General features: G+C 42.6%; 1 protein-coding gene across 1 annotated transcript in view; it reads right to left on the reverse strand.

Annotated features, from left to right (window-relative positions):
* Positions 1–2,253: 2,253 nt before the first annotated feature.
* Positions 2,254–15,449, reverse strand: part of LOC140083763 (transmembrane channel-like protein 1) — a 31,777-nt gene continuing 18,581 nt past the window's right edge. Inside the window, exons 13-21 of the mRNA XM_072126406.1 lie at positions 14,728–14,907; positions 14,495–14,638; positions 13,267–13,395; positions 12,527–12,594; positions 11,258–11,497; positions 5,734–5,859; positions 3,860–3,938; positions 3,694–3,784; positions 2,254–2,828 (exon numbers count right to left, since the gene is read on the reverse strand). Coding sequence (XP_071982507.1) covers positions 2,707–2,828; positions 3,694–3,784; positions 3,860–3,938; positions 5,734–5,859; positions 11,258–11,497; positions 12,527–12,594; positions 13,267–13,395; positions 14,495–14,638; positions 14,728–14,907 — 1,179 coding nt within the window. The 3' untranslated portion in view covers positions 2,254–2,706. The remainder of the gene's footprint in view (positions 2,829–3,693; positions 3,785–3,859; positions 3,939–5,733; positions 5,860–11,257; positions 11,498–12,526; positions 12,595–13,266; positions 13,396–14,494; positions 14,639–14,727; positions 14,908–15,449) is intronic.

Raw genomic sequence — 15,449 nt, forward strand, 5'->3', positions numbered from 1 at the left:
GCAAGATGGTGGGGGCCCCGGGGCTCGAGCCCCGGGAGCCCCCCCTATGATCCGGCCTTGCGCAACACCATTTAGGACCAGTGATCTGTTCCTATGACAGCTTTAAGTCATAGGAAACTCCCAGGCCTTTTATTCAGATTGATATTTAGCATATCATCTTCTATATTCCCATATATTGCAACACAGTAGTACCCTGTTTCCCCGAAAATAAGACAGTGTCTTATATTCATTTTTGCTCCTTAAGAGGCACTAGGTCTTATTTTCAGGGGAGGTCTTATTTTTCCATAGACAAGAATTTGCATTTATTGGTGAACAAAAAATCAGCTTTTCAAACATCCTTATAACTCTCCAAACTCTGAATTATTGGCATATTTGGTCCCAATCTCTCATATTTAGCAATAGCACTTTCCTTAAATGACCACTTCATGTCCATGTAGCTGCTTGTAGCGCATGGTTTTATTTTATCTACCATTTCATAAGATAGGCCTGTGTAAGGTGAAGTCCAATTAAAAAGAATGGGGCTCATTTACTAAGGGTCCAAACGCCCCACTTTCCTCGGACAAACCCGACGGATTCGGACAAACCGCAGAATTTAAAAAAGGTTTTGTGTCGCAAGATCAAGCACTCACATGCACCAGGAAGAAGCAGGTGAACTCCGGCGGACCTTGGCGCAGCAGGGACACAGGAAGGAACGATCTTAGTGAATCGGTTAAGTAAATCTGCCCCAATGGGTTCAACCAACAGCTAATGAAAATGGCTGATTTAGAAAATCACAGGACTAGTAATAATATTGTTTAGGTTTCAATGATAAAGTGAAGTCTATATCTGCAGTTGTGGTATATTAACCTATGATATCTACGATAATGTTTTTGCTTTATTATTCTATATCACATATTTACCTGAAAAGGACACTGAAAATCCTTAAAGTGGTATTCCGGGAATATGAATGTCTGATACAAAACCCATGATGATATAAATAAATGAATATAACAAACTAACTGTCATTAGTCACAAAATGAAGCTTAAATAGTTTGATTTTATTATTCACAAAATTTTATGGCCTCTCTCAAGTATGCAGAGTTATCACCAAGATGGCCGCTACTGGAAACTGCAAGTCCCAAGATCCTTTAGTTCTCAGTAACTTACATTCAGCTCTCAGTGATGATCTAACAGACGTTTTTGCTCTGTTACCATAGTAATGATGTGTGTAACTGTGTTGAGGGGGGAATAGTGAACTATTTGTCTGTTTGTGTTCTTGTACTTTTTCTTCTTTTTCTACTTCTGCTGGCCAGCAAACCTATGTCTCTGTCCACTATTGTTTCAACAGACAAACTAGTTCAGTGTTCACCACTCAGCATTACTGCATCTTACCTGTGTGTGCAACCTGAGCAGAGGGTGAGCTGGGGTTATATAGCTGCACCTTATTACTGCCGGGTGAAGTATAGCTGCAGCCATGAGATGTGTTTGTATTTCTGATGATTTGGATACTTGTGTATGTTGTAAGCTCCCCTTTATTTTAGAAAGGGAGACAGACAGAAATGTAATGTTTTATACATTATTTATGTGAGAAATGTATCTTATTTGTGATGTTTGTTGTTAAAGGTGCAACCCAAAGGTGTATCCCTTTAAGACTCTAGGAGTCTGGGAATAGTTGGGTATTTTATGACACCTGTGTGTACATAGATGGTCTCTAGGTCGGAGTGTCTGAGCTGACCACAGGGGAGCTGCTTGTCCCAAGGTAGCTGCAACTTGACCCCTGAATTATCAGCATTTTGTTCTTGATATGTTCTGTTTATTTATTTATTTTTGTTCAAATAAACACAAGCCTTTTCTTTTGACCTGAAGCCTGAGTGGAGACCTTTTATTTAACGGCCAGAAGATCCTACATCTCAACAAACTGCTATCACTGCACATTGCCTCACTGAGATGACGTCTCACCACAACACTGGCCACACTGGATGTACTGCAACCAACCGACTATAGCCAAACATTCTGATGAGAACATGTGATGTGGACATGTGACCAGCGGCCATCTTCTGTCCTGTGTCTGGTCCGCACGGAGAAAATCAATGGACTGATTAAAAGGCCAGTAGCATTTTAATTCTTCATTATAGTGTATGTCCACAGCATTTTGCTGCTAAGGGAAATAACAACTAAATAACAACAATTTACATATTAGTTTATATTTTAAGGACCCATTTGTATATGAATTAAGCTTATTCCTGGAAAACATCTTTAAATCACCCTTAGAAAAATAAAATGTAATATGTACAAATAAACATGGGATTCCCCACTTTCAAATTAAAATGAGTTGTTGTTGTTGTAATTATAGTTTCAAAGTTGGGCTGTTTCCTTAAAAATATGATCATTTTGCTAAAAGCTAGCTGTAAAATATGTAATAGTTAAAGTTGGGTGGCAAAATTGTGGATAGTTTATTGAATTACTGTACAAAGAATTTGTGTGGTCATTTGGTCAAAGAACATTTAAATAGAGACAGTTGTCCACATCTACTAACCTTTGTGGTTAAACAGAGAATAATGTGTATGCTTGAGGTCCCTGAGCTTCTATAGGCCTTTAACATTTTGGATGCCAATTTGGGATGTAGCAATATAAATACTTTATTTCAATTAACATGATAATAAAATGTTATATACTGTCTGACATGAATATGTAATGAAAAGATATTTGGTTTGTTAACACTATTCTTCAGGAAGGAACTGGTGGTCCTTTAGGTGCAGGTGGTCTTGTGACAGCAATCCGAGGAGGAACCTCAAGATTCTTCCCTTTTGGTCCAGCTCCTGTCCCATCACTTCTATTGGGTTGACTTCCTAGAATTCAGAAATGTTTTGGATAATTTAAATTATTGAATTACATTAGTTTGAAAATTGTCTGTAAAACCAAAAGTGTTTGTATTTTGTAAAACGCTTAACTGGGATTTTGAAATGTGTCTAAGAGCAGGCAAAGTTATAAAATAAAATGAAGTGGAGCTAAACCGTTCAATCTCCTTCTGCTATAGCATGGCTGCTCTAACTGTCCCAATCAGTTATGCAGACGTACAACCAGTCAGTGGTCTCTGTGGGAAACTTGCACATCTAAACTCAATCTTTCTGTCAAAACTACTGCAGTTCAGTTTTCTCTGTTTACCTGTATTCTATCTGTTTTTAGTGCATATGTGATGTGACCCTTTGCTTGTTTCTTAGACCTTTCTTTGCCTTACAATTTTGTACCTTTCCACCATCTTGTTGTTGTATCGGTTTGCCTGACCTCACTATTGGTTCTGTTTGTGGTTTTGTCTGTTACCGTCTGCAATTTAGCACAGTACCACCATGTAGGCAGAGACAAGCACTGTGGGAAGAACATGGCTTGCATTTCTTTCCTGCCACACTCTCATTAACTCATACACAAACATTGTTTGGGGACGTGTGCCAGCAGACACCTTCATTTATTTCATGGCTCATACACATGACTTTGGTTTCCACTGCCCGGGGTATGAGCTGACTGCCAAACCTGATAATCTCAGAGCCGCGACGAACATCGGGGACACCGGAGGGTGAGTATTACATTTTTTTTTAATCATTGACTCGTGTAAAAGCCGAGGTGAGGTTTTTCAGCACTTTTTTTGTGCTGAAAAACTCGGCTTATACACGAGTATATACAGTAACTGGATTTCCTATTTAACATACAAAGACTTACCAGGAGAGTTGTTTGGTTTTGTTGGATCATCTTGAGTTTCTGCTGCTTTCTCCGCTGCTTTTTTACTTCTCTTCTTATTTTCCTCAGCTTGCTATGAGACACATAGAAGAATCACAAAGCATTCACCATAATGTAATGCACGAGAGTATAACAAATGTCTACTTACACTTTGCAGCTTTTTCTTCAGTTCCAGAATTGATGCTTGATATCCTTTGGATGTAGCATTAAGGTAATATATACTCATGCTACAGACAAGACAAAAATCATAAATCAGCAGTCTAATATCTTAACTATAAAATGAAAATTAAGATAGTAACACAACCAATGCCAATACAGCCCATGGGGTCAAAATGCAATACACATTATGAATAGTTATAGACAGAGAATATCAGCAGATCGCCATTGAAGGAGTTCATTTTCTGGGTGGGGAAACATTGCTGCATGAGGATAGGTTTTGAATCTGAGATCATTGGGGTTAAAACAACAATGCACTACAAAGATCTACTGCACCATTAGCTGCAATTATCCAGTATGGTAGCCCTGGCTAAGAAAAGTTTTTATTTTTTGTTCCATCAATGTACAGTTTCAATCATCAGAGGCTCAGTGAAACAGCTAATTTGTGGTGGGTGTTGAACTCTTAAACTCTTAAATTGTATAAAAAGTGGTCAAAAGGTTGTACAGTTCCCAAAAGGGTGGCAATAAAAATGTCATCATATCTCGCAAAAAATGACACTATACACGGCTCCATACGCCAAAATATGATAACGTTAAGTTTCCCTCTTCTCAGTACTTGTCATCCAAAACTAAATACTGCCACTAGGGATAACAATTAGTTATGCAGGAAACAATTCCTAATAAAACTCTGTACATGGAAAGAAAAAATAAAAGTTATAGATTTTTAAAGAAGGGGAGCCAAAAATGGAAACTAAAGGGAAATTAAAAAGGGTCTCGGCAAGAAGTCAGGGTCTCAGCAAGAAGAATAAAAGTATCATTTTAAATATTGTAATTCCTTATAACAGTAAGTATGGCTTTTACAAGCGTCGTGGCACACGACTGATTTCTCCCTCCTAAAGTAGAGAACCTGTTAAAAATTTCAATCCCACCCCTAAAATGCAGTAATTGGTGCCAGCACTCATTACAGAAGTTAGTGGCTGGTGTTGTATGTAAAGGGCCCACTCTGTGAGCTCTCTCCAAACATACCTCGATGAATGGTCCGAGCCATTGTAAAAGGGCTTACAAAAAATCTTGGACAAGGGAAAAGGTATCTGCTGGAAGTCTAACCACTGATTTGCGCAGTGGTTTTACAAGACTGAGTGTGGTAAAGTGCCATATATGGATAAGTGGTTGTGCACATTTACTTCTGTGGGATTCACAGGGCATCAACCTACATAAGTGCCATGGATGTCAATAGATCAGTGATTGAGCATCAATACTCAATCAATGATTGAGTATCAATATTCTATTCAGAGAGGGCCAAATACAGTGATCAATAGGAGTCCAACAACTAGATAGGAATTAAGTGTCAGTGGGGCACATTAGATCTCAGATGTACCAGATGTCTGCCTTTGTCTGTGTGTTTTTTGGGACTTTTCTTGGCTTTTCTGCTAGTCAGGTGGTCTTTTCTTATTGATACATGTGACATTTGGTCTTCAGGAAATTTGCGACTTTTTAAAACAAAAGTTGCAAAAAGTCTCCAAAAGTCGTAATTAATTCCAAGCTGATTTCTACGCCTGGTCAGAGCAGCCTTAGATTTGTGCAAAAATTTCAAACTTTCAAAATGTGCAACTTTCAAATCTGCATTCAGGTGATAACTTAGGGATCACTGCAAAAAAACTCAATGGTGAACCTTGAAGGAAGACGGTTTTAGACCACAAACAGAACCAATAGTGAGGTCAGGCAAAAAAAAAGTCACAAATGAACACAAGCACCATAAAAAGTTTCAAAAATTAAAGAAAAAGGCAAGCCAAAAGTTTGATACATGCTCCCAGTGAATCTTAGAGAAGACTTCTTCATATTCTACTGTCCCACAATGTAACTTACACCATTAGCAAAATGAATGGTAGAATTAGTCCAGGGTTAGATGCGTAGCCAAATACTTTTGCAAACCATGCAGGGAAATCGTGGTGTAAGGTCTCCTGTATTACTTCAAACATTCGTTGCTTTCCACTAATAAAAACAGAGATGAATAAACAGACTATCAACAAGCATAAACTAAATGCAGGTTACAGTACATGATTCTTAAAGGGAACCTTTCATGAGCCTCCTCCATGTCACTACAGACAATAAATAGCTTATCTCTAAACTGTTTTTATAAAATCTCTTGCATTAGTGGTTAAAACAATAACTTACATTAAAGTTTATCTGGCTCCCTGCCAGCTTATGTCCTGTGTCCCTGGGGAGTGTTCAGCAAAGAGCAGAGTTTGCCTCCGTCCCTCCCTGTTCATCTGTGAGTTTGAAAAAAAAGCCCTCCCCTCCCAGTCACTTCTTCCCTGCCTATGCATCCTCTTCTTGCAGATACACTGGAGTTTTTCAAACTCCCAGATGAGCATTTGAGGATGGGGGAGGACTCTTCTCCATGTTGAACACTCCTCAGGGACACAGGACATAAGCTGGCAGGGAGCTAGGTAAACTTTAATATAAGTTATTGTTTTAACCACTATGCCAGAGGTTTTATAAAAACCTTTTCGTGATAAGCTATTTATTGTCTGTGGGGACATGGAGGAGGCTCCCTGGGGACAGGTTCCCATTAAAGGGGTTTTCTTTACTCTTGATATGAATGCCTAAGATTGGCATCTATATGTGAGAAGTAGAGGTCAAACCCACCATACAAACTAAAATATTGACAAAAACTGTACATAGAAAAAGAAGCTCCAATCACAAATAAGTTTTTTGTAATTTAATATCCATACAAAATTATGGAATATTACAAAGGTATTCATGAAGATCTGACTTCTGGCACCCAATCTGAGGAATAAATTAAAGATGTGTTCAACAAGCTAAGAATACAGTGATATAGAAAGAGACACAGTATATTTGGAACACTAACCACAGGGAGGTGTGAACGCTTCTGATAAGATGAGAAAGTAATTTTATTGTAATATATTACATTTTTTATATTTATTTGTTCTACTGATTTATGTAAAGTCTGCTAAAAAATGTAATTTAGGTTTATCACCATATTATGTTGTGTTCAATATTATAAAAAATAAGCCAAGTTTAAGGGGTTGTCCACTTTTAGCAAATAATTGATATGGTTTGTGTAATGAAAAATTATACAATTTTCCACTCAGGGCCGCCTCCAGGCTTTAGTGGGCCCCTGGGCGACAGAGCTCTAGTGGGCCCCTTTATGGGCCTCCTTCCAGTAGTCACACTGCACCCCCCTCCCCCACGTGGACACACTGCCCCCCCCCCCATCCCCGTGTACACATCCCCCCTCCTGTATACACACTGCCCCTCCTCCCCCTGTATACGCACTGTCACCCCTCCCCCTGTATACACAGTTCCCCCCCTCCTTCTGTATACACAGTGCCCCCCTCCTCTTGTATACACAGTGCCCCCCTCCTCCTGTATACACCATGCCCCCCCTCCTCCTGTATACACACTGCCCCCCTCCTCCTCCTGTATACACACTGCCCCCCTCCTCCTGTATACACAGTGCCCCCCCTCCTCCTGTATACACACTGCCCCCCCTCCTCCTGTATACACACTGCCCACCTCCTCCTGTATACACAGTGCCCCCCATCCTCCTGTATACACACTGCCACCCCTACCCCTGTATACACAGTGCCCCCCTCCTCCTGTATACACACTGCCCCCCTCCTGTATACACACTGCCCCCTCCTCCTCCTGTATACACACTGCCCCCTCCTCCTCCTGTATACACACTGCCCCCCCTCCACCTGTATACACACTGCCCCCCTCCTCCTGTATACACACTGCCCCCCATCCTCCTGTATACACACTGCCACCCCTCCCCCTGTATACACAGTGCCCCCCTCCTCCTGTATACACAGTGCCCCCTCTCCTCCTGTATACACAATGCCCCCCCTCCTGTATACACACTTCCCCCCTCCTCCTCCTGTATAAACACTGCCCCCCTCCTCCTGTATACAAACTGCCCCCCTCCTCCTGTATACACACTGCCCCCCATCCTCCTGTATACACACTGCCACCCCTCCCCCTGTATACACAGCGCCCCCCCCCCTCCTGTATACACAGTGCCCCCCTCCTCCTGTATACACACTGCCCCCCTCCTCCTGTATACACACTGCCCCCTCCTCCTCCTGTATACACACTGCCCCCCTCCTTTATACACACTGCTCCCCTCCTCCTCCTGTATACACACTGCCCCCCTCCTCCTCCTGTATACACACTGCCCCCCTCCTCCTGTATACACACTGCCCCCCCTCCTGTATACACGCTGCCCCCCCTCCTCCTGTATACACACTGCCCCCCTCCTCCTGTATACACACTGCTACCCCTCCACCTGTATACACACTGCCACCCATCCTCCTGTATACACACTGCCACCCCTCCCCCTGTATACACAGCGCCCCCCCTCCTCCTGTATACACAGTGCCCCCCTCCTCCTGTATACACACTGCCCCCCTCCTCCTGTATACACACTGCCCCCTCCTCCTCCTGTATACACACTGCCCCCCTCCTTTATACACACTGCTCCCCTCCTCCTCCTGTATACACACTGCCCCCCTCCTCCTCCTGTATACACACTGCCCCCCTCCTCCTGTATACACACTGCCCCCCCTCCTGTATACACGCTGCCCCCCCTCCTCCTGTATACACACTGCCCCCCTCCTCCTGTATACACACTGCTACCCCTCCACCTGTATACACACTGCCACCCCTCCTCCTGTATACACACTGCCCCCCTCCCCCTGTATACACACTGCCCCCCTCCTCCTCCTGTATACACACTGCTCACCCTCCTCCTCCTGTATACACACTGCCCCCCTCCTGTATACACACTGCTCCCCTCCTCCTCCTGTATACACACTGCCCCCCTCCTCCTGTATACACACCGCCACCCCTCCCCCTGTATACACACTGCCCCCCTCCCCCTGTATACACACTGCCCCCCCTCCTCCTCCTGTATACACACTGCCCCCTGTATACACAGTGCCCCCCTCCTCCTGTATACACACTGCCCCCTCCTCCTCCGGTATACACACTGCCCCCTGTATACACACTGCCCCCTCCTCCTGTATACACACTGCCCCCTCCTCCTCCTGTATACACACTGCCCCCCTCCTGTATACACACTGCTCCCCTCCTCCTCCTGTATACACACTGCCCCCCTCCTCCTGTATACACAGTGCCCCCCCTCCTCCTGTATACACACTGCCCACCCTCCTCCTCCTGTATACACACTGCCCCCTCCTCCTCCTGTATACACACTGCCCCCCTCCTGTATACACACTGCTCCCCTCCTCCTCCTGTATACACACTGCCCCCCTCCTCCTGTATACACAGTGCCCCCCTCCTCCTGTATACACACTGCCCACCCTCCTCCTCCTGTATACACACTGCCCCCTCCTCCTCCTGTATACACACTGCCCCCCTCCTGTATACACACTGCTCCCCTCCTCCTCCTGTATACACACTGCCCCCCTCCTCCTGTATACACAGTGCCCCCCTCCTCCTGTATACACACTGCCACCCCTCCCCCTGTATACACACTGCCCCCCTCCTCCTGTATACACACTGCTCCCCTACTCCTCCTGTATACACACTGCCAACCCTCCTCCTGTATACACACTGCCAACCCTCCCCCTGTATACACACTGCCACCCCTCCCCCTGTATACACACTGCCCCCCCCCCTGTATACACACTGCCCCCCTCCTCCTCCTCCTGTATACACACTGCCCACCCTCCTCCTCCTGTATACACACTGCCCCCCTCCTCCTCCTGTATACACACTGCCCCCCTCCTGTATACACACTGCTCCCCTCCTCCTCCTGTATACACACTGCCCCCCTCCTCCTGTATACACACTGCCCCCCTCCTCCTCCTGTATACACACTGCCCCCCTCCTCCTCCTGTATACACACTGCCCCCCCCCTCCTCCTGTATACACACTGCCACCCCTCCCCCTGTATACACACTGCCCCCCCTCCTCCTCCTGTATACACACTGCCCCCCCTCCTCCTCCTGTATACACACTGCCCCCCCTCCTCCTCCTGTATACACACTGCCCCCCCTCCTCCTCCTGTATACACACTGCCCCCACCCTCCTCCTCCTGTATACACACTGCCCACCCTCCTCCTCCTGTATACACACTGCCCACCCTCCTCCTCCTGTATACACACTGCCCCCCCCCCCCTCTTCCTGTATATTCCCTGGCCCCTGTAAGTCTCCCCCTCACCTCACTGATGCAGGTCTCTCTGTGTGGTCACTGCTTTCCCCGGCTGGTCATGTGACCATGACGTCATCACTGGTCCTTCAACCTCTCATGCTGCATCTCCTGCCGGGGAAAGCAGTGAGTGACTGCACATGTTCTCATCGCGATCTGTGTCCGGAAGACACAGATCGCGATGATAGAGGGAAGGAACCTCCCGGGCAGCGGGGCAGATGTCCTGCTGACTCGGGGAGATCCGGGGACCCGAGTGGGCCCTTCCAGTACCCCAGGGCCCCGGCACTTGCCCGGGTTAGCCGGGTGCTGGCGCCGGGCCTGTTTCCAATACACTTGCTGTATCAATTCCTTATGGTTTTCTAGATCTCTGCTTGCTGTCATTCTATATAAAGCTTCTGTGTTTACATTCAGAGGATAGAAATCTGCCAATGGTCATGTGATGGACACACAGGTGCATGAGCCATTAGTATCTCTGATTGTTCTCTCTGATACTAGTGGATTGTACACCTGCCTGTCCATCACATGACCATGGACAGATCTCTATGTACTAGAAAAGAAAACATAGAAGCTTTTTACAGCAAGACAGCAAGCAGAGATGTAGAACCGTAAGGAATTGATACAGAAAGTATATTGGAAAATTGTATAACTTTTCATTACACAAATCATATAAATTATTTGCTGAAAGTGGACAACCACTTTAAAGTATGTACAAGAAGTGTTATATAGCTCTTTGTCTGGTTCACAAGTATTATGGCCCTCAAGATGTCAAGATTGAGGTAAATTGTGTCCAACCTACTGTCATATAAAACTTATTTGTAAGCATGGATAGGCCACATCTCCTTTTTTAAATGTAAGTGATTTTCTCTTTCTGTCTTTGTTAAAAACTATTACAGTACAGTGCCCTCTAGTGGATTAGGTTTCAAACTGAGTTCAATAACAAATAAAAAAGCAGGGAAGTACTGTATACAGTACTGTATAGTTGTATATTTAGTTCATCTGTTTATATCATAATTGGAAAGTATAACAAGCTCTTGCCAAGAATGCCACACTTTATGCACATGCTTCCTGTGTCACCCATGGGCACTAATTGAAAACTGATGTGTTTATTCATCGTAAAGGACACAGTAGATAGAATCATCATTTCATTATATATCCAAGAGTTAGATTAGAAGTTATCAGGAATCTAATTACCTAAATGGACCACAATCAAAAGATGGTGGGATCGAAACAATGGTATAGACGACTGGTAACATGGCTAGGAAGAGTATGAAGAGAAGCATGGCCATGTAGAAATTGTTGGATCTGGAGGCTTTAAATACTCGGGCATGGGGAACATTGCAGCACATCACTGCCCAGCACTGTAAGTACATGGATGTATGAAGACGGAAGACATTAATGAGTGGAAGGCAAGGCGCATAGAATGATCCCATCCTACAAAATAACAAAATGAATAAATTACTGAATTATTCCTCATACATGAAATAGATGAATACAAAACACTTGTACACTATGGGGCACATGTATTATCGCATCTGCGCCAAAAAAATGCCGGTATTTTAATGTTTGTTTGGCGCAGAACTGTTGCGGATCATTTATAATGAGTTTGCGCCAGAAAGAACAGATGTTTCCGACTATTCCGACACCTCCGGCTTTTTGGGGCGCAAGTGGGCATGGCCTAACGTTTCCACATTATCCTCCACATTTACATGTATTTTGTCTGCATTTTTAGCACAATTTTCGGCATTTTTCTGGCGCTCGACTGAATAATTCCGTCTACCCAGTAATCACTAACAGCTGTGCACCACTTTAATACATCGGGTTGTGCTTTATGGAGACTGATTTCCGATGACAACGGTCTTTGCGGCACAGTTAGTAAATCCCCCGCTATGTTTTTTAATGCATCGGTCTACATTTATTAAAGTGTTTGAACCAGTTTTATGTCTGACCTTGTACTGAAAAGAATACGAAAACGCCTTGCACATGTATTTATAAAGTGTCTGCAGTAGTTTTGTGGCTACACTGCCCCCTAAACTGGTGTGTTAGTGCTTAGTTAGAGTTTGAGACACAATTATACTGACGTGCACCACAATTCTGTTTGCGCCACAAATTTAAAACATAAACAAAGTGCATTAAAAAAGATAGTGCGCACTTCCCGAGCAGTGCAGGGGGTGCCAAATTCATGAAGACCGTGCACCAGTTTTGATTAATCTGCCGCACTCTGCATACTCCATATTAGAGTGGAGCAAATTAGTTTTGATAAATGTGGGCCACTGTATCCAAAACTTTACATGGCACGTACATGCTATTAACATTACCATTAAATGATTAATTCACATATTTTCGAATCCTGTGCTAAAGAATGTGGTTTCACTGTATTCATGATACGATAATGCAGGGCTTAAATACAGAAACAAAATACTGTGGGTTATACTATAAATATCAACAATAGCATGCTCTTACCATATCATGCCCTGATTGAAAATCAATCCCAACACGTTACCACTGATATCAAATTCACAGTATGAAGGCTGCAAAAAAAAAAAAAATCTGTAATAATAGAATTGAGCAGATTTTGTCCTAACAATTAAAAAAGGCATATATGATTAATGTATATTGCTTCAGGAATAAAAGGGGTAGGGAATGTTATACAATAATTTCCTAGACTGCAATGAAAAAAGCATGGGGTCATGTATAAGTCAGGTTTCCTTAAGTTGGGGACCGCCTGTATGTCATAAGCAACAGAGAAATATGTACAAGTAACAAAAACAATGGAGTGTGCAACACCCCTGCCGATGTATAGGCAAAGGAGTGCTTGCGAATGAGGCCCTCTACCTATAGAACCCCTCTAAGTGAGTCTGATCAGCTCATAAGTAGAATGCCATAGGTCTAAGGCACTCAGCAGCGGTAGATTCTGCCTGAACAGGCAAGGGTTAAATCTGTGTTTAATATATGTTATCCAATTATATGCTTCATTTTAAGCTGGAGTGTGATTGGAGAGTGAGACCACCTGACCAGAGGGTAACAAAACCCCTGGACAGGAAGTGACTAGTTCTCTTAGTGCTGAACTCATCAGTAACCAATAAAACAATAAAAGCCCACGTCATAAGTTGACAGTATGGGTTTGCTGTGTTTTCAGCAATGTGCACACTAGATTTTCTATTGCAACAAGTGTTAAACAGAGATTATAAATAGTTACATACCCATCCATATTCCAGATCCCAGCACCAACAATAATTAAAAAATCGTACAAAAACAGCTTGTAGGAAGTCGCCAGTTAATATAGTGACATATGTTGTCATGATATCATTTACAGTAAGACGTACAAATTCCTAGAATAAGAGGTAACAATTAGGAGTTGTAAAAATAGATGTTCTATCCAAAAATAAATATGATCCAACAGATTTTGGTCTATTACATTTGACTTGTATCATTATGGGAAATATATTTTCTTGTGCAAAAGAATTTGCATAATTAGAATTATAATGATATAGTTATATAGGTATATTTTTTAACCACACTGTCATGACAATGCATATTTTATGCTATGTAAATATATAAAGTATAATCACAAAAATAATCTAATCACATACATGTAATCGCATAAAACAATTTAAGTAGCATATGAATAAACAGAATTGCAAAGAACATAAAATGATACTTGTTGTAGACATATGTCCTTTCATTATAGCATATAAGCACAAAGGGGGATATTTATTAATGATTTTGTGCCTGTTTTTTGTCAGGCAATCCTATGGGGGGTTTTTTTGCACCTGTTGGAGCAACATAAACCTAAGTTTTCCAACACTCTTTTGATTTCGACACCTACCCTGTGTTTCTAGTTTCCAGGCACCTATTTTTGGTTCAAAATTTGGGGCACATTTAGACCAACTTTTAACCTCTTCCTGAATGTTAAGTGTTTCTGATGTCCATTTTTTCTCCTGGCGATGCTCCAAATACATTAAGGTCATGCGCCACTGGCGCATATACACCTCTAGGCTTATACTCCAGTATATATAATAATAAACTCTATACACACCTTTCTGATGCCAACCTCCCCTTCCCCCCTGCAGGTCCTCTTCTTGATTCAGTCCCACCGGCAGTGACAGGTCTGCAAGTGGCTAACGTCATAGCCTGTGCATCATGCATTTCAGATGCAATAAATTTAAAACATATTTGTCACTTCCACATACAGATTTCAGACTCTATATGAGAACTCTTTTATATATACTGGAAAATTATTTATTTTCTTGAATCATGTTTTCTTAATGCAAAAGAGAGAAAGCTGCACCAAAACAGTAGAATAAATACCATAGGCATTGTATGTACACATAATATACATATATTCTTATTTCTATAGATATACACTCACCATTCCTGTTACATAATTAAATGAATATGTCAAGCTCATTTTCTTTGAAAGTCACTTACCTGCCCCACCATGGTCTCCCAGCAGGGGCCTCTGGGAACATCTGCTGGGTCAACAACAAAAGTAGAATTTTCGGATTGAGATCCATTGAATAAATTGGCATACCACATTGTCATATTATGTTGCACAATCTTTTCTTCTTGACGCTAAAAAAATAGAGAAAAAGTTTTGATATATCATATAAAGTGCAATATATCCTATAGGATTGTATCACATGAAAATCTATTGACTGTACCTTAAGATTTATTTCATCCATGAGGGCTATGAGGAATGTATACAGGTTTCCCAAAAAGAGTGCAAATATGCGACCGAGTTGCCATCTTAAAGCTATGCGCGGATGGTAGTTTTCCAATCCACTGACAACATCGAACATTGTTGGGCAAAACATTCCCAACAGAGACATAACAGTGTTCACCTAAAAGAATTGCAAATATTCCTTATAATCATGATATGAAAGATTACAGTCACATTAAAGTTACTGGAGCATTGCCCAATGATAAAACAGGACCTAAACAATGAAAGTTCTTAATGTATACAATACAACAAAATTTTCAAGACCATCAAGAATTGATCTAAAAATGTAATGGGGTTTTTAATCACCTAATGCAACAGTGGTACTAATGGCCTAGTGCATCAGAGCCTGTACTACTGCAAGTAGTTCTGTCCGTAGTATATCGTATATATATATATATATATATATATATATATATATATATATATATATATTTCATAAGCCAGTGGTCACAGTTTGTAGGGACGAACTGTCAGAGTCTCTTAGGGAAGAGTCAGTGGACCCTCTGAACCAGGATGGGAGATGATGGTACTAGCCGACACCTGGAACCGGAGTCTAAGTGGCACCTGGTCTTCACCCGAGCCGACGCAGAGATGGTCTTGCTGCGGCGGGGTGCCACCAGGTCGTTCCACGGGTGCGACTAGGCCCGAGGTGGAAGCCAAGGT

The sequence above is a fragment of the Engystomops pustulosus genome, chromosome 1 (assembly GCF_040894005.1).
Source record: "Engystomops pustulosus chromosome 1, aEngPut4.maternal, whole genome shotgun sequence".
Lineage (NCBI taxonomy): Eukaryota > Metazoa > Chordata > Amphibia > Anura > Leptodactylidae > Engystomops > Engystomops pustulosus.